General features: G+C 38.3%; 1 protein-coding gene across 1 annotated transcript in view; it reads left to right on the forward strand.

Moving 5' to 3' along the window:
- The window catches only part of KYNU (kynureninase), a 54,380-nt gene extending 34,715 nt beyond the window's left edge, over positions 1–19,665 (forward strand). Inside the window, exons 10-13 of the mRNA XM_010018516.1 lie at positions 12,768–12,820; positions 14,079–14,164; positions 17,497–17,727; positions 19,346–19,665. Of these exons, the coding sequence (XP_010016818.1) occupies positions 12,768–12,820; positions 14,079–14,164; positions 17,497–17,727; positions 19,346–19,498 (523 nt within the window). The 3' untranslated portion in view covers positions 19,499–19,665. The remainder of the gene's footprint in view (positions 1–12,767; positions 12,821–14,078; positions 14,165–17,496; positions 17,728–19,345) is intronic.
- The last annotated feature ends 214 nt before the right edge of the window (positions 19,666–19,879 follow it).

Genomic DNA, 19,879 nt, shown 5'->3' on the forward strand with positions numbered 1-19,879 from the left:
AAATGTAGCTTTGGAGCAATGTGAGTCAGGAGTAAAGGACAGTCATAAAAAGATTGGGTAGGTTGTTTTATATCTGTTGTATTGGATCTTGTTTAAAATATTTCTAGGAATAACAGGCTAAGACAGTCCAATTCTCACTGACCCTTGGATCTATCAATTCTGAGTATCTCAGCACTACTGAAAGTTTTAGCAGAATAGAGCACCTTGGCCCAGCCAAGGAAGACATCTGGAGAAACAGTGTAGAGAAAGTCAGCGGTCACAGATGGAAGTGTACATGCTGCTGTTTCCAGAAGGGTTTGTCACTGGGCCTAGTGGACTCAAATTGTGGACTAATGTATGGATAAATTATTTGTGGAATGCAACTTGTGTCCCCCAAGTACATAAAGTGTCCCGTACTGAGGCAGAAATGAACTGTTTCTTTGCCAAGGATATGAGACCAATTTAGTTCCTCGAGCTAATTTAGAAATCAAAAGTTAAAACCTCCCTTGGGAAGAGACTGTTTAGGAATCAAGACATTGGTTAATTAAGCTTAATTGCATTGTCTTGGGACAAGTGATTTATTAGGCCAATCTAGACCCATGATGGGCCTGAAGGGCTGTGTTCTCGGATTCACAACTGAATGGCAAATATCCAAGAGCATTTTTTAACTTTGGAGTGACTCTCTGGGAGGAAAAAAGAGAGAGGTTAATGTGCACTCACATAATCTATTCCCATTCTCATTTCTTCAGCTTTGTACCTCCTTTTATGTGACTTCCATGACTCTCTCCTTGTTCTGTAAAGCATTTTCTCCATCTTCCTTTAAATCCTCCCTTGTAATTAAACTGTATCTTCAAGCAATCTTGTTTTTTTTCTTGTTATAAATAATCTCTCAATTCTTTCATCTCTGAAAGTCTTCCCCTGTTTTGTCATCTTTGCCCTGGTAAGATTTTAACGTGTTTGAGCGAGCAGCTATATGTCTCCTTGTAAAGCCAAGGGACTACATCCAAGTAAATGTGCCATATATCTACTCTGCATCATCTATAGGATAGGTGGAGTGAGTATGAAAGTAGTGTGCTGTTTTCATTCCCTATCTATATTCCCATGCTACCTAGACACACATAGTTTTGCAAAGTCAAACCTCAAAATTAAGTATGTAGAAAAACAGTGACATGCTTCCTGTAAAATTTCTGAAATGTAATGTAGTGTTTTTAAAAAACACGGTGCTGGACTGATTGCTCCTTTTCATTTATAGTATGGATTGCAGATATTTTTGGGGCAGATTTGGTGATCTTATATTTAAATCTTTGCTGGACAAATTGTTCTTCTTTTTGTCCAAAACTCCACCAACAATGTGAAGAAATGTCATTCAAAGCATAATGCTTGTCATAGCATTTTTATTTTTTTTTAAATAATTTTTATTTTAAGGTGGAGGCTGGTCAAATTCTTGCAGCAAGTGTTTAATAGTATTAATTCTTCAGTAATTACTCACTAAATAAGTTTACATATTAGATCTGAGTAGAATCAAATTTCTGTCGCATGTCTTCTTCTGCAACACACTGATGGCACATACACCATTTAGTCTGCTCTGCCGCGTCCCTTTTCTAATCCCAGCCTTGGAAATTGAGAGGGACGTGGCTGTGTTCTTTGAGGATGTAGTTTTCCATCTGCCACCTCTAGCTTTTCTCATCATATGGTGTAAGACACAATTGCTTGAACACATGAAAGAAACACAACAGGCTTAGCCTGATGGAAAGGTGAATGTAGCCTGAGGGCAACTCTTGCATCCCTCTTAACTAGCAAGGAAGAGATCCTGGGGCTCTCCTTGGAGCCTGTATGGTTGCTGTGATTTTTTTCTTCCCCCTGCTTCAAAGGACCTGTGGTGTTAACTGCTTTCTCTTTGTGTCTTAGTTCTCCACCTTGAGAAAGGCAGTTTTGAAAGCACTTTGCTATGTCTTGATTTCTCCCAATAAGAGAAGGCAGTGAGTTAGTTTCCTTCTTCTGAATGAACTTGCAGAGATTCAACACTCAAGCTGGTGTCACACACCTCTAACAAAATGGAAAGAAAACATTCTTTGCCTGACTTTTTAATAGGTCACAAAGAGAGATGTTATCTTCCCTCTTATGCTTATATCTTAATCTGTACTTTTCTGTATCTACCTAACAGAACCTTTCTTTCTTAAGGGGGGGAAATTTTTATTTTCAACAAAAAACATCAAGTAAATCTTCTGCTGTTTCCACTAAGAGCTTGCCTGTCTCTGTGCAAAAATGTGCTGGAACTAATGCAATTTTGCATTTGGGATTTCCTACTATATGTTGCCTCACTTTTAGTATTTGGTAATTTTTCACTTTTCCTACTTCAGATTTCCACTTTTCTTATATTCTGTGAATCAAATCAAACCAAATCTAGGGTGTGTTGCTTCTTGTTTCAGATAAAAAGCAGAGGGGATAATCCTTACATTTGAACTACTAAGGATTCTAGTATGACAAACTCTTGTATTAATATCATGATTACCGTATTCAAAACCAAGAAAGATACAAGGAAAAGCAACTTTCCATATCTTAAAAAAATTATATTATAGTTCAGTCATATACATATATTATTTAGAAATCTCTCTAGATGTCATCCCCTCAAAGATTCACTCAAGGGATTGAGGAGACTGTATAGTTCAGTAAATGCATCACAGTAATCAAAACTATCCAAGTCTCCTTTATGTCAGAATTCACATTTAACGGTAGCTGTAGGAGGAATTGTTGCTATAATTTCTTGTTTAATTTAATCTATTTGAAACATCCTAGAAAAAATTACTGATTTCTTAAAGAATGTGATATGCTTTTTTTATCACCGTAATATAATTGGGAACTATTCAGTACTTTATAAAAATCACAGAGAACTTTATTAATATCTCTATGAGTAAATTGGCTCCCTGCTTGATTTTTAATTTCTGATGTTAGGCAGAATATTTGATTTCCCCTTACTTAAATGAGCTAACATACTGTTGGCTGTATTCCCCCTTTTCATATATCTGATATTTGGCTAGTGAAAGTGATCTATGAGCACTTCATGATAATAGTTGTTTGTAAGCTGATTTAACAGTTTTTAATTCAACTTCATTAGCCTTAGAGGGATTGTTTTTTTGTGACATCTTCTCCTGGGATCTAATTTAGGCTCCAGTTTTGTCTGCTGCTTGATCGTACCTTTGTTTTGCCTGATCATGGTGAATGAAATTACCATCCCTTGTTGCAAGTGCCTTAGAGGTTTGGCAGAGAGCTTTCTGCAACACGAAGGGGCCCTGATTGGATTCACAGCATTGCAGCCATTTCTCTTTCTCATGCCCTGATCACAGAAACTTGTTTCCTGCTATAAAAGTGAACTCAATCTCCTTTTGTTTTGACCTGGAGGGGTAATATGGAGGGACATGTTGAAATTGGTGTATTCCCACTCGTGTTGAGTCTAAAAGACTAACAAGGAAAAAATCAATTCAAGAAGAGTGTGTGTACCCTCTATCTTCAAGTACCAATCAGCTGTAAATCACCTTGCACTGGACTGGCTGACCAGCCTAGGCTTTTAACCCAAGAGTCTCTCTAATTGTGGCAACAGTTGTAAATTTTCCACCTTGGAGAACAGTGAAGCTCCAGGAGCTGCCCAGCTACTTCTGGAAAAAGCATGATTACTCAAATCTAGAGTTTCCTTAATTTCACCTGTCACAGTTGCATAGTTACGTAAGTGTTATTGTTTAGATTACGGAACAGTTTTTCAGGATTTTGGTCTTTGCTGTTTAAACTTGCTTCTAGGCAGAAAGTGAATTTAGCTATTTTTTTAACCAAGGCAAGCCTCAAAATAGAGGAGAAAACTCATCTCCCCTTAGATGGTAATGAAAATGCAAGCTAGTCCACAGAAGGACAATGTCATGTTATTAGCCTCTAATACAATCATATGACTTTGGTCTTTTGGCAAAGTAAAGTCTCATTGATATTAAATATGAAAAGTTACTACTTTCACGTTCTGATTTTTTTATGTTGAATTCTAAAAGATTCATCCATTAATAGTGTATGACATTGCTTACAAGTCACATATGCTTAATAATTAAAAAACATTTGTAATGACTTGAAAAGGGTAAGAAAAGCATCAGAATATCTGCAAGTCCAAAATTACAGAAGTCTGAAGCTAATAATTACCTGGGCTTCAAAAGCTTTTCAAATTCTAACAACAGATCTTACTTAAAATTAAGAAGAGACATTATACAGGAGAGCATAATGAAAGAAGTCTAATCCTACAATTTGGGATAACGAATATCTAAATAGATATAAGGGATAGAAAAAAAAAAAGGCTTTAAATATAGCTTCTGGCAATCTTGAAAAGATTTTCTGAAGGAGACAGTGAAAATTAGGTTTCCAAATACTGCTAAAGTCTAACAGGGGCTAGCTACTAACTCCCTTAATCCCCCATGTGAATCCTAGCCCATAAATATATATATGTACTCCTAAGTATACTCTATTACTGAGAGCTTCACAGTATATGAAGAATTTCTCCTACACAGGAGGGTTAAAATCTTTGAATTCTGCATTTCAGTAATGAATCCGGGAGTCACTTTTCAATCATTTTTTTGTTTTGATTAAGTAGACTCCTCATCACCACACCAAAAATGGTTTGAAATCTTTTTCTTTCTTCCAGCAAGCTGTCATCAGGGGAGCCCTGGGTCAGAGCTGGACCTTGCTGTGGTTGCCAGAATGGAGGGGATTGCAGTGAAATAACATTTTCCACCCACTTGGGCTTTAGCTGTAAAACACCAGGTGGAATTAAGTGATAGAAATATTGCTTGGGTTTGTTTTTTAATTATTTTTTCCTTGACCTAAGTGCCAGTTAGATGACATGGATCAAGAAAAATATTCATTTCTGAATGCAACAGAAGCATTACACTGGAAACTACTTTTGAGCCTGAGATGATAATTCAGGGAAAAGCTGAGAGGAAGGGAAAAAAAACCCAGTGGCATCATCCATTACCTCCAAATTCCTTTCCCTATCTGCGTTTCAAAAAATCCAGTATAAGATACTCCAAGTAAATCTTTTACTCCATTCTGACATGGTCCTCATTCCTAAGTACGTGAAAACATTTTAACAAATATATTGTCACCACTCATGAAAGAGTTGGGGCAGTACTGAGCAGCATCTCTAAAGATGAGGGCTTGAGGCATGGAAAGACTAAATGACTCATCTGTGATCAGACAAGTCTGTGATAACAAAGAAAATTGAAACTCCTCAAACTCTAGTCAGTGAGCCAAAAACATGCTATTTAAAGCAATAAGGTGCTTTGTTTTTTTTTTCTCATTTCTTGAGGGTGGTATTGTTCTTTATTCTGAATTTTGGCATTGAATCCAAAGATGCTTGTGCTTACAATAAAATTAATGCAATAAAACTGAAATTAAAACATATAAAAATTGCAATTAACTGCAGAAAACTGCAATAAAATTAATGCAGAGTAGAATGCAAAGACTGTGCCCCAGCTGTTGAGGCTGGGGATCAAGTCTGTGCTCAGAGTTTGTGGAGAGCCATTTGTAAATGCTAGTGAGAGTAAGGTGGCTTTGCGAGGGTGAAACAACTGTTCATATGAGTTTGGTTACTGGGATTGACCTTTGAGTGCAGCAGCATTAGGACATGCTTCTGCTCAGGACCTGAGTCCTGGCTACTTTTTATATCTGTATTGTACTATGTGAAGCCCAGGACACCGGAGGATTGTACCTCAAGATCTGTAATTAAACTTTCAATTGTGTTGGAGATTCATAAATGGATGTAAGGCATGTTAAGGAATACTTTTGGTCTTTGGGTGCTGACTGTACCATTTATTTTTTTTTTATTTTAAATCTGTCTTTTGAAATCTGACAGCTAGACTTTGGATGTGGCACCAATGGTGTGGTACCACCGCTTTCTCTTACACAGCAGGGATGACGATCGAACACAGTCAAATCACTGTGAGTTAGGTCATCTTCAGGCTGGCACCAGTCCTCCAGGCTTTCTCTATTCTTTTGTGATCTAATTCCTAAGACCTCATAGCGTGTTCCTTTAACACATTTCCTGCAAATAGAATGACATTGGAAACACAGTTCTGTTCTCTGAACTTGTGTCACGCTGTACTGTGCCTCTTGGTTGTCTGTTAGAGGTCTTAAGGGTGTCAGAAGACATAAGCACAGGAAATGGATGTGCTCTTCAACCAACCAGTTGTGTCACAGGCATACAGGATTGCAGAAATGGAACTTAATGTCGTTGTCCTTTTCCTTCTTTTTCCTGCGTGAAGCTGCCTTTGCAGTAATAGCATAATATCTCAGTTCTGTGTAATAAACTTTGGGAGTAGTGAGACATCTCATTAACTCCTCAAATCTGATTCTTATTCATAGCTAGAACATGCATTAAAACTGGAACAAATCTTTGCCAACACCTGAATTTTTTTTGCAAAAATAAAGCGATGTGTGAATGAGGAGCTTAGCTGCCACCCAGCAGCTACATCACCTGCTTTGTGGACACAGTCTGCCCAAAACCTGCCTGTTTATGATTTAGCTTGATCCATAGTTTCATAAACATAGCCTACTTTGCTGGTATATGTGCCTGATATAGATATACTCTAAGTAATGAATATGAAATTTCTAGATAGGGTTGAGACCTGATAATGAAGAGAAGACAAACTGTTTTGTGCCTAGTGAAGCTGGCAAGTGTAATATAAAGTATTAGTAATTCCACACAGCATTCCTGTTGTAGGTTTTTAACATGCTTTCTTATGGATATGAAATTGTTTTCCTACAATATAATGACAGGATACTTCCAGCCCATTGCCCTGCACTGTAAAAGCTGGGCCACAATAATTTCCCTAAAAAAAGGGAAATTCAAGAGTATGTTTGTTTGGTTTTTTGTTGGTGTCATGGTTTAAGCATAGCCAGCAGCTCAGAACTACACAGCTGCTTGCTCACTCTCTTCTTACTCCCCCCGCTTCCGAAGGGATGGGGAGGAGAATTGGAGGAATGTAACTCTCACGAGTTGAGATAAGAGCAGTCCAGTAACTAAGGTATAATACAAACCACTACTGCTACCAATAATAATGATAAGAGGAATAACAAGGGGAGAGGATACAATTGCTCACCACCCGCCAACTGATACTCAGCCTGACCCGAGCACTGATCTGGCCTTCCGGGTAACTCCCCCCAGTTTAGATACTGGGCATGATGTGCTGTGGTATGGAATACCCCTTTGGCCAGTTTGGGTCAGGTGTCTTGTCTCTGCTTCCTCCCAGCTTCCCCTCGTCCCTGGCAGAGCATGAGACTGAGAAAGTCCTTGGTTGGAGTAAACATTACTTAGCAACAACTAAAAACATTGGTGTTATCAGCATTGTTCCCAGACTGAAAGTCAGAAACACAGCACTGCACCAGCTACTCAGAGAAAGAAAAGAGAAAAAAAAGACTGCTGTAGCTGAACCCAGGACAGTTGGTTTTGTTTTGTTTTGCTTTGCTTTGTTTGGGGTGTGTGTGGGATGTGTGTGTGTGTTGGGTTTTGTTTTTGTTTTGTTTTTCCTTCTCTTGCCAAGAAAACAAGTGAGATTCATGCTTCTTCAGGCTGTAAATTATAAATGAGTAACATAATCATCTGTAGATTTGAAGCAAAAGTCAAAGGAAATTTTTTTGTGTTTTCTTCTGTGTTCTTTAACTGGATCTCTTTGATGTTTACACTGCACATACATCATGATCATTATATCCTGCATTCTTGCATCATTAATGCAACTACAAATAAGATGACTTAAGTTATGAACAACCAGATCTTCTTTCTAATGCAGACAGATATGAAAGAAGAAAATGAGCTAAATAAAGATACTGATTGAAGGCATTGTTCCCTGGTGTAAATGCACTTAAAGATAGTATGACTAAATGAAATGAGAGGATACTGTTCCTTTCTGGATTCATTTTCCAATCCAGCAAATCTTTGTTCATTGATTTGGGGTAAAATAAGGAATTTGAAAACCTTTCATAAACATTCTGTTATATGCCTACTTGTTTCATGAAATTGAACTAGTAACATTTAGCTTTGAATTTTATGTGGCACATTTAAAAACTAGTTTTGTGCATAGACTGGAAAGCTGCAGAGTTCGCTGGGAAAGTCTCAGTGTTATCAAACCATGAGGACATGTTTTATTTGGGGCATAAAATTGAACAATGCGTTATCTAGTTTCAAAGTTATTATCTTCTAGAAGTGCGTTTGTAAGAACACACACACCTCACAGAAAAACCCACAGCTGACTTAGTACTCTTTTTTTTGGTCTAACTGCTATTGGCTTCTTGTAAGCTTTTGCTGCTGGAGAGATGTTAGCCACAGAGGTGTGTCAGGAGCACAGCTTTGCTGAACAGCCTTGGGAGGCTGCAGGTACCTGGGACTGACAGCAGGATGCCATCAGCCCACACACCACAAGCTGTCCATTGCTTAGATAACCCTTTTGATTAATGTTGTGTTATAACAAGACGAGCACAGTTTGAGTGCAATTACACATAAAAAGCAGTGACTGGTAAAACATTAAGGTGCGCAACTCCATGGGGCCTGACAAGATGCATTTATGGGTCCTGAGGGAACTGGTGGGTGGAGCTGCGAAGTCATTATGTGTCATATCTGAGAAGTTGTGGCAGGGGGGGGGAGGAAAAAGGGAAATATAATTAAAAAGGAAAAAAAGGGAGACCTGGGGAACTACAGGCCAGTCGGTCTTACCCTGGTGACCAGCAAGATCATGCAGAAGATCCTCCTAGAAACAATGCTAAAGCACATGGACAATAAGGAGGTGACTGGTGACATCCAATGTGGCTTCACTAAGGACAAATAATGCCTGACAAATTTGGTGGCCTTCTACACTGGGACCATGGCATTTGAGGATAAGGGAAGAGCAACTGACATAATATATCTGGACTCGTGCAAGGCATCTGACACTGTTCCACATGGCATCCTTGTCTCTAAATTGAAGAGACATGGATTTGACAGATGGACCACTCAGTGGATAAGGAATTGGCTGGAGGGTTGCACTCAGAATTGTAGTCAATGGCTTGATGTCCAAGTGGAGACCCATAATGATTTGTGTTCGTCAGGGGTCAGTACTGGGACTGTCACTGCTCAGCATCTTTGCCAGCAACATGGATGGTGAGATCAAGTGCACCCTCAGCGAGTTTGCTGATGACACCAACCTGTGTGGTGGTGTCAACATGCTGGAGGGAAAGCGTGCCACTCAGAGGGACCTTGGCAGTCTTGAAAGGTGGGCCTATGAGAACCTCATGAAGTTCAACAAGACCAAGTGCAAAGGCCTACACCTGGATTAAGGCAATCCCAAGCACAACTACAGGCTGGGTAGAGACTGGACTAAGAGCAGCCCTGAGGAGAAAGACTCTGGGTGTTGATTTATGAGAAGCCCAACGTGAGCCGGCAGTGTGCACTTAGAGCCCAGAAAGCCAACCGTAGCCCGGGCTGCATCAAAAGAAGCGTGACCAGCAGGTCGAAGGAGGTGATTCTCCCTCTCTACTCCGCTCTCGTGAGACCACAGCTGGAGTACTCCATTCAGTTCTGGGGCCCTCAACAAAAGAGGGATGTGGACCTGCTGGACTGAGTCTGGAGAAGGGCCACAAAGATGACCAGAGAGCCAGAGCACCTTTTCCATGAAGACAGGCTGAAAGAGTTGGGCTTGCTCAGCTTGCAGAAGAGAAGGTTCTGAGGAGACCTTATAACAGGCTTCCAATACCTAAAGGGGGCTTACAGGAAATCTGGAGAGGGACTTTTTAGCAAGGGCATGTAGTGATAGGACAAAGGGGGAATGGTTTTAAGCTGAAAGAGGGTCGATTTAGATTAGATGTTAGGAAGAAGTTCTTCCCTGTGAGGGTGGTGAGACAACAGAACAGGTTGTCCAGAGAAGCTGTGGATGCCCCATCCCTGGAAGTGTTCAAGCCCAGAGTGGATGGGGCTTTGTGCATCATGGTCTGGTGGAAGGTGTCCTTGCCCATGGCAGGGGGGTCGGAACCAGGTGATCTTTAAGGTTACTTCCAACCCTAACCATTCTATGATTCTGTGATTATTCTCAAAAGTTTATAGTGGAATATTTGCAAAATTAGACTCCTTTTTCCCCCAGACACTGATTTTAAACACACTTCACAAAATGTGTTTTAACGGCAGTGTACAGGATGTCATTTTAGAGTCCAGTTACTAACGAGCTGAAGGGTTTTTTAAATACAAGCACATCATATAAGACTTTTCAGAGCTCTATTATTACATTCCATATTATGTATTTTACAGAGATTATGGTTTGGAATTCAGAATCAGTTTAGATCTTGGTGCCTTTGTTTTTGAAACAGGAATAGTCAAAATAGTGACTGCATTTCAAAATACCCATTTCGTATGCACAGTAATAACTCTTTAATAAGAAACTTTATTGCAGTATCTTAATGTACAGTTTTATTGCCTGTTATTTTTAGTGAGCATTTATAAAGCATTATGTTTGGGGTTTAATACCTTATCTATTTCCCATCACAACAGGTTGAATTTGGCATTGCAGTGACAACCTTCATTTCAAAACTCTCACAGAAAATTGCAAACAGCAGATTACTGGTTTTCATTAATTTCTACACTTTGAAGCCTGTCAACATAAATGTCAAATAATGTGACATTTATATGGACCATTAGATAAACAAGAGTGTAGGACCAGAGCTGCCTCAAAGTTGATATCCTGTAGTGACACCTCTGAAGTTCTAGAACAGCCAAAAAGGCAGCAGGAAAGAGGAAGAAAAAGTAAATTGTCAAGGGTATGGTAGGAAAGGACAAGACAGCTAAAACTGTTACATTGTTTTGTTTTGGTTTGTTTTTTTGTTTTTTAAATCCTTCATTCTATCACTTTGGAAAAGTTCTGAAATTTCAGTTTCCAAGTTGCAAATGTGATGCTGGAGCAGAGATCTGTTTTTAAGCCAGCTTCAGCGTTAGCAAGGTTTTAGCATTAAAAATGCAATCAGAGTGCTTTTCATTAGGCTCTATCTAGATAATATTGTGGTTGATGTTTATTTTGTCTTTGATTTTAGGATGTGCTCCAAATAGAGTTTTTGGTTTTTTCCTTGGTATAGAGTAATAGTCCAAATGTTATATTTCCCATGTTTGGTTTTTTTTTTTTTAATTTATTTTTGCTTAAAAATTTTGGAATTCATGGAATGTATGTGTCATTAACATTAGCAGTATGTTGTAGTAACATACAATATTCCGGTAGATCTATTGTACAGTTCATATTAACTATCTGGAATATCTTTTATGATTCAAAGCATCAGTAACTGATTCACTTAGGCAGAAGCTGCGTTATACTTTGAGTATATTCATTTTAGCAATATAGTATCTCATTTTACATGAATATATATTGCACTATTAATTTTCATGGGTCTTAGATTAATAAAAACATGCAGCAGTAAAGAAAAAAACATGTTTTTTTCTGTACACATTATATTTGGATGCAGCTCAGAGCCTTTCATAGAAGTAAACATAAAACCTATGCTGTTATACAGAAATAATAAGTACTTTGTTTTATACTATGCAGTATTCATATACCAAGTTTTAAACTCAAATGTGGTCCTAATTCTGCAGAGCTAAGCTCTTTCGAGCATAGTGCAAAGAAGTACTCCTGCTTTAGAGAGGGGCAATGACTTTCCTCTTCCTTGTTTACTTCCAGAAAGGCTGATCTACTGTGGGTTTTACTTACAGATTCTTTTTTTGTTTACTATTACAAATTTTGGACACTTGCCAGGCTTCACTACTAACAACTCTGCTACCTGGCATAGAGAAACCTGAGCAAAGTCTTGGAAGAAATTGTGTCTAATATGTCAAGTCCTGAAGACATTAGAAGGTCAGGAAGGAGTGTGTGGTTGTGATTTCCTAATAGTGTAATAGCATTTACACATGGGAAATTTCAAGTGGTACTGATCTTATTAGTCACCGATATTGCCATGTACTGTGTTAAGAGGTAGAGAACCCAAGGGAGGTGGGGAAAGATTCTTTGATTTTTGTAATACTGACTTTATCTGCAGTGCCTTGGGCACTAGGTGATCCAGTACATCCAGCTGCTTTGGAGAACTGTTTATAACTATGTCGTTAAGCATATTTTTCCATAAGTATGAGTTAATAATGTAGTGTCACCTTAATGTACAAGTTTGGATAAAAGATTTTCAAAGTCATTAATCTTTAATTATTTTTTTCTGGGCGTGATCTTAAAAAATTGGTATTTTTGAATAGTAGTTCAGTTCAGGAGAAGACAAGTTTACTCAGAATTCAGACTGCCATCTCACAGGAAGAAACAGGCAATGCCAGCACAATCCTTCTTCTGAAGTCCTGTTGCTTGTCTGCTGGCCACCACTAACTCCATAAGTTAGATTTTATAACACCTTTTAGCTTTTAAAAATGACGAAACTAAGCTTAAGGAGGGGATTTGAATTTAATGCTTTGGAACAAAACAGTGGAAATATTTCTGTTCTATTTTTTGTTTTGTGAAATGAATTCAGACAAAATAGATATTGTTAGAAATCAATAGTTAATTGAAAAATGTAGTGTATTTTACCATTAGAAGTTAAAATGAAATTCTCAAATAGTAATATTAAGATTTTAGTGCTAGCTATTTACAGAATTTATTTCATTTTTAGAAACACAATATATTATTAGGAATGCATGTTTCTTCTATATTTCTTAACTCTCATATCAAAACTAAAAGATATTATACCAAGATTGCTATTAATTTACTTTCTTTACAAAATCTTAGGCTAATTGGCTGGTGGGGTCATGACTTCAAAACACGATTCCTCATGGAAAACAGTATGTACTTTTATGCTTTCAATTTTATTTGTATTTGATGTATATATGTACAACCAGTTTCATTTTACAGTAGTTTGAGTAGAAAGAATAGAACTTTGCATTTCCTTATGCATGACCTTATGTTAAAGTTATTAAACTAAACTCATTCCAAATATGTAATGCAATGGAGTTATCAAAATAAATGTCAGAATAAATTTGAGTCTGACTGCTTCTAGAAATTTTGCTGAAATACCTAAAAAATGCAGATATAGAATATGGATGAAACCTTCAAAGTATCTCAATGAATTAAACTCATAAGTCTCTGAGGAGTGAAAATCTGACTCTAGGATTAGTTCCACTGGAATTAGTGAGAAATTATATAAATACAGGTAAGTCAACCTGACATAGTCATGAAATACCACTAAGGTTTCAACATTTCCAAATTCCTTGAACTAGCAAAGGATGGGTTACAAGACTGATGTGACTTTGGCTGGAAAACACCACTCTAATAGCCTCGCTCTGCTCTTTGTTTTCTGAACTAATGTAAGAGTGACACTTTGGAAAGCCAGTTGGAGACACAAATTGCATTGAAATACTGTTAGAAGAAGAAAAATATTTATTTATTTCCATGGGCAATTTATAGGGGAGAAGTTGGGCAATGATCATTATAAAATTAGCCAGTCTTCTGTGTATGAAAAACCTTTTCTCCACAGCATCCTCTTGTTCTGGTGCTGGAGCATGAAATATAAATGGTGACACAGAACTTACAGAGAGGCTTTATAGATTTATTAAATAGATTTTGTGAAATTTCACAGCTTAAAGTCTGTGCAACTTCTCCATGTCGCCTGAAGCTACACTTAGTTGCATATGCAGTCTCCCATGTGTCTCGTCAGTTTAATAAAATTAAGGAACGTGATTGCCTGCTCATGCACTACAGCTCCACATGAGTGTGCCTCTGCTGACTTGGAATTTCGTTGGCTTGTGCCAGTATTAAAAGAGATTCAGTGCAAAGGTGGTCTTAACACACACCATTTAAACAAATTAATAGCAGTTCTCTAGTTCCATGAAGCTGCTAATGAGGTCTTCTGTTGGATAAAATTGAGCTTCTCTTGAAGTTAAAAGTATTAGCTGTGAATAGATTCCTATTTCCTTTTAATGACTGATTCCTACAGGCCACATTAGTGAAATATTTTATTGCGTGCGGATGGACTTCAAGATAAGGTCCAATCCATTAAAAAAAAGAAGTCAAAACCGCTAATAAGAGTTATTCATTTTCCAGAATTACAACTAAGTGAAGGAATTAATGGATTTCGGTTATCAAATCCTCCAATTTTACTGGTATGTGCTCTGCAAGCTAGTTTAGAGGTAAGTGGTTGCTTTACTTTGAGCCTGAATGTAAGAGTATTAAAATGTTAATTGGAGGTTACCTGTATTATTGCTGTCTTCCTTAAAAAAATTGTCAGAATAATTAAAAAAGAAAGGGGTGATGCTGTGAAAAACAAACAAAACAACCCTACAACCTGAGAGACCATGGCCTTTAATAAATATACTCAGCTCTTCACTGCTCTAACAAAATTTATTGTTGAACCCAGTATACTCGAGGTTTGCACCTCCAAGCCTGACTGCTAGCACTGTGTTTGTCCCAACTTTTAGTGGTTCAGTACAAACAGCAGCTTTTCCCATAGATATACTCAGAGCTTGCCTCAGTGCAACTCATGTGAAGGATGCCGTTCAAGATCTTCTGATGAAGGAATCACATAACTCTGAAAAGTTGCATCCAGAGGTGCATTTACATGTATTTCCCTGAGCAAAACAGACTTAGCTCCTTCATGAAAGAAAATGGATGTGGCCACTGAGTGTCCTGGAGCCTAAATTGAACCAGGGGCTCAGGGAGCCTGTCCTCTGCTGTAGTCCTTTTGGTTACAAATAGAAAAGACAGAAGCTGCCTGTGAAGACTTCATAAAATAGGAATTTGTGTGTGTGGTATAGTTCCAGTCTTTTTTTTTTTCTTTCATGTTGTCATTAGTTTTCTGGTGGCCAAAGGAGCAGGGCCCCATCACTGACCCATGTCTCTATGAATCACTGTGGAAAGGGCAGTCCTGCCATATTGAGCTAAGCCCTTCCTTTCTAAGAAGGTGTCACTGATGGGCTGAAAGCCATCTGGTCCACCTTCGAGAGCACAATTCAGACCTGTCTCAAGACATGCAGCTGTTCTCCAAACACCTTGTATCACACTGCGTTTCCTATGGAGATGTAGCAACATTTCTCTTAAGGATGATTCACCCGTGAAATGCAGGGGACACAGTCTTTGTGTCTGAAAAGGATGGTTTTACATAGATTTTCCTACTATATGCTACATATGTTACTATATTAAAATTTTGCCAAGGCTGCTTTTCAAGCCAGTCTTGGGAAGCAATGTTTTGCCACCAACATAAATGGAAGAAATTTATGTCTGCTAGCATTCCATTAATGCTAGTGTGATGGCAAAGCTGATGCTGGAACAAAGAACGATGTCCATACACTGTATGTTTCTCTTCTTTATTTACTGAAAAAAACAGTATTATAAGCAAACATAACCAAAAAATTGCCGGTTGTGCTCTCTCATCTTACATGCAATGCTGAAGGACTGCAAAGGGCATAGCAATGCTGCTTGTTCTGCCTGGTAATTTATTTTCTTAGTCCTTAAACATCCAATATAATTTTTTAAACTTTATGTGACCTTTGAGATAAACTGAAAGCTATTCTGCTATGACCAGATTGTCAGTACTTCAGTTTGTGTGGGTTGATGTCATTTAGCCCACTGCAGGGAACCTCAAATGGTGAGGGCTGAGCAGTTTCCATCACCTCCTGTTTCTATGCCTGTATTACCTTTTGGCACAGCCAGGATTTCCCAGTGCTAACTGCTTTGATACAGTGGGAAACTTCATGTCTGGCAAGAGATGGCTAGTGAAATTGCACGCCACCTTCACTGGGACACATTAAGCAGAAGGCAGTGTTTCCAATGGAAACAATGAAAGCTGCAAGTGTTAATGGACATTATTCCTCAGTAATGCTTAAAGTGACTGTTATGGGGGTAGCTGCTCCCTTTTATGGAAAAAAGGGGAATGCTCCACAGCCACATTTAAAGGATCTGTTTCAAAAAATTTCACCCAGGAGGCCAAATATTCCTTGCGCAAAGCCTGAGGAAACAGATTTTTGATTGCAGCCTGAGATCCATCTCTCATACTGCTGCAAAGCCCAGAAGAATGGGAGGCAGGTCTCCATTCTACCTCCATTAACACTCTGAAGCTTGTGTGAACATTCTGCCTGCCTGTGTGGTGAGGGAAGTACCTTTAGATTTTTATTGACTGTGCAAGTACTGTCTGCTGATGACTCTGATCTCTGTCACATTCATTTCCATATCTGCACTGTATCAATTCAAAAACTATCTTACTGAAGCCATAGTTTGTTTCACAGAAAACACATGTAGGTGCTTTTGGGTTTGTGGAGCATCTGGTAGTTGTGATAGAATCACAGATTAACACTTGAGATATTCTAAAAAAAGAGTGATTTCCAGGTGCTGCTGGAAAACAGACTTTGTTGTATTTTGAGTAGGATTTCTCAGTTACCTCCTTATACTCTCAACGGTTATGATATAAGTAGTATTAAATGTGTTGCTCCTTCAGTGTGGAGCACTGATCTCTTGAGGGTGAAGATCATGGATTTTCATACAGAACCTCCACCTTCTGCAGCTGCAGTCACTAGAGGCATAACTGTCCATGATCAGCAATATTACATTTATGTGCTAGAATGTGATTCAAAGTGATTATTTGGTACTTGCATGTCTATATCTCGTCATTATTCCCTGAAGCTACTTGCCTGGGAACAAGAAAAGGGAGGGTTTCAGGAAGACAGGGGTAAATTATTTTCAGGGTCACATTTTGCTTTATTCCCTGTAACTGAACATTTCCAGAGCACAAGTAGAAGCTGCCTCACCTTCTTCTCCCAAACTCCTCTGCCATATTGGTTGTTCTTGTTTCTGTGGCAAAGTAGCATTGTCAGTTTTAAGCAGTTGCTTTTGCACGTCTCATATTTGAATTCTGCAGCTCACCAGTCCTTGCAGTTGTGTAAGAGCATAGAGCTATTAAACCAGAATCAAGTGAATATTTTTAATTTATGTGCACTATCAGAGACAGAGCCCTTACAGGACTTAAAACAGCAAAGTCAGTATTAGTATAAATCTTGTGTTTTCAAAAGCAAGTATTTGTAGATCAGTCATGTTTCAGTCTTGACCTTGGATTTTGTTACTTGCAGTATATACAGGAAAAAACTTGTATGTGATTTTGAGTTTTATGTCCTGTTCCATGTATGAGAATGAACAGTCTCAGCATTTTGTGTGCAAGTACATTTATGCAGATACAGATGCAAAACTTAACAGTAGACTGAAATGTCTTTCATTATCTAGAATAATAACATTATCCTGTGTTTTAAAAAGCCCAGTTATGACATGTTTATGTATAATGTCTATCTGATATTACCACTTGATTCCGGTGAGAACGGATACAGAAATCTTCTACCCTTTTAGTCTTCATTTCCTTTTTATTATCTATCTGTAGGAACAGAAATTTCACATGGCTAAGTTTTTTCTTTTTTTAGCTATTGCTAAGAAATCGCAATATTTACCATATTATCGTTCTAATGATCTAAAATCACTATAGGTTTTTGCTCAAACTACAATGAAAGCATTGAGAAGGAAATCCGTTCTGCTCACCGGTTACTTGGAATACCTGATAAAACATTACTACAATGAGGATAAAACATATCCAGAGAAGCCCTTCGTAAAAATAATCACGCCATCTCAGACTGAGGAAAGAGGATGTCAACTCACACTATCTTTTTCCCTTCCAATCAAATCTGTGTTTAAAGAGCTGGAAAAGAGAGGAGTAGCTGTGAGTATATCAAACTTCATTTTCTTATGCACTGTTTTGTGAACCATAACAAATTAATAATTTTGCTTTTATTCAAATATAATTTCATATAAGGGAAAAAAACACTGTGAATGATGGAAATTGCTTACATAGCATCTTCGATCTTTACTTATGGAAATAATCAAATGAGAGTTATTTTATAAATTATTTGCTAATGTGTATTACCCTTTATTGATTTATTTCCAGTAGTTCTGCAAGCGGCACCCAGGAGTCATTATTGAGGTTGAAGCTGCTTTCTAGATGTGTTGTGTTAGGAAGAATTATGGATCTGGAGCTAATGGTCTGAACACGAAAGATAGGAAAGAAAAAAAAAGAAAAATCTCAAATTACTAGAAAACCACAAGTATATGGGTCAGAGCTGACCTATGCAATGCACTGCCTGAACAGGAGTCTGCTATTAAGTGTGCTTGTCCAGATCCCCTGCTGTGAGTCCAAACATGAGGCCAGAGAGCCAAACAGCTGGCCTGAGCCACCCTGGGGTGCAGGCAGTCAGGGATGTGGGCTCAGGCAGTGCTCACCATCCACAGTGCCACAAATCACACACCTACAGAGTGACAATGGCAAGGAGCTCTGAACCTCCACCAGTCTCTTTCCTGATCTGCAAATGGCCAAACCCTTGCTCTTTGTGAGCAATTAAAATTTAATTAATTAATTTAATGGAGGAATTAAAAAGCTGTCATTTCCTCAGAGATGTGTTTTAACACTCAGAAAAAAAGGCCACTGAACAGCAGGTCCATGTAATGGCCCAGTTGCCGGTTAGCACTTCTCGAAAAGAATAAAAGTTAAATTTAAGGCTATACATTCCTTAATTTAGAAGTGCTGGAAGGTGAGGCTGATAGCCTAATGCCATATAAATGATATACAGGTTTTATTTCTGTTGGTGACTTGCGTCCCCAAAGGACAATCCATCAAGGCTAAATATGCTGCTGTTTTGGTGCTGCCAGGGAATTCCAGGAACTGCTGCTTTTAAGAGGGCATGGGGCCTTACACTGTTGGCTTGTCTTCATGATGCAGTAATATGCTTCAAATATGAGATATTATTCAGCAGAATGTTGAAATTCATTGTGGGGGGAAGAAAAATACTGGAAGTCCTACGACATTACTTGCACCTGTAGTACAAGACACTGTCTACTGGCATGTTTCTGTTTTGTGGTGGCTTTTGTGTCACCCATGTGCCTCTTCAACTATGGGTTGATATAGATGCTAAGGTAAATTATGGAGATACATAGCCAGTGTGGAGCCCCTCAATGGCACTGCTACAGTCCTGCCCATCCTGAGCCTCGCACCTGTTTTTTAGGCAAAACACCACTCTTGCTACGTTCCTCACAATAATGCTCCTTGCAATAGTTTCTTTGGGGTTCTGAAGTTTTTAGATGTATCTTCTTGTCAGTCCAGTCATTCTTCCTTGAAGGCAAAGGATGACGTTTAAAAACACAGCCTGACAGATAATTCATAGAATCATAGACTAGTTTGGGTTGGAAGGGACCTTCAAAGGTCATCTAGTCCAACCTCTCTGCAATGAGCAGGAACATCTTCAACTATATCAGGAATTTGCTAAGTGTTCCCTTTTGTTTTGCAGTGTGACATGCGAGAACCAAATGCACTTCGTGTTACCCCAGTTCCTCTCTACAATTCTTTCCATGACGTGCACAGATTTATTGAAATCCTGGGATCTGCAATTGCATCTTCAAAACAAACAGCAAATAGTACTGCGCTATCTGGTTCTTATTGATGGCTCAGCTGTATCTTTTAATCTATTTCTGACTAAGATGCATTTATCCCACTGAGCAATTCTTTGCTTCGAGTACACTGAGCTATATCCCATGCAATTTGCAAAAAAATGACTGTGCTTGAATAGTTATTTACAACAGACATAGTTTTATTAAAGCTTATATTTCCACTCTGCTCTGACTTTGACTTTGTGAATTAGTATGCTTTGTACATTTTAATGGGGCTTTTCTTAAACATTTTGTGTAGTTTTATTACATTAGCTTTGAGAAGCATGGAAGAATTGCTATCAACTAGAACACGAATGAAAAAAGAATCCCTTCTTTATTATAAAAATGATGCATAATAGAAAGTGGAAAATAGACAAATCACCAACTGTTAAAAG

Source organism: Nestor notabilis, unplaced genomic scaffold (genome assembly GCF_000696875.1).
Source record: "Nestor notabilis isolate BGI_N333 unplaced genomic scaffold, ASM69687v1 scaffold147, whole genome shotgun sequence".
Lineage (NCBI taxonomy): Eukaryota > Metazoa > Chordata > Aves > Psittaciformes > Psittacidae > Nestor > Nestor notabilis.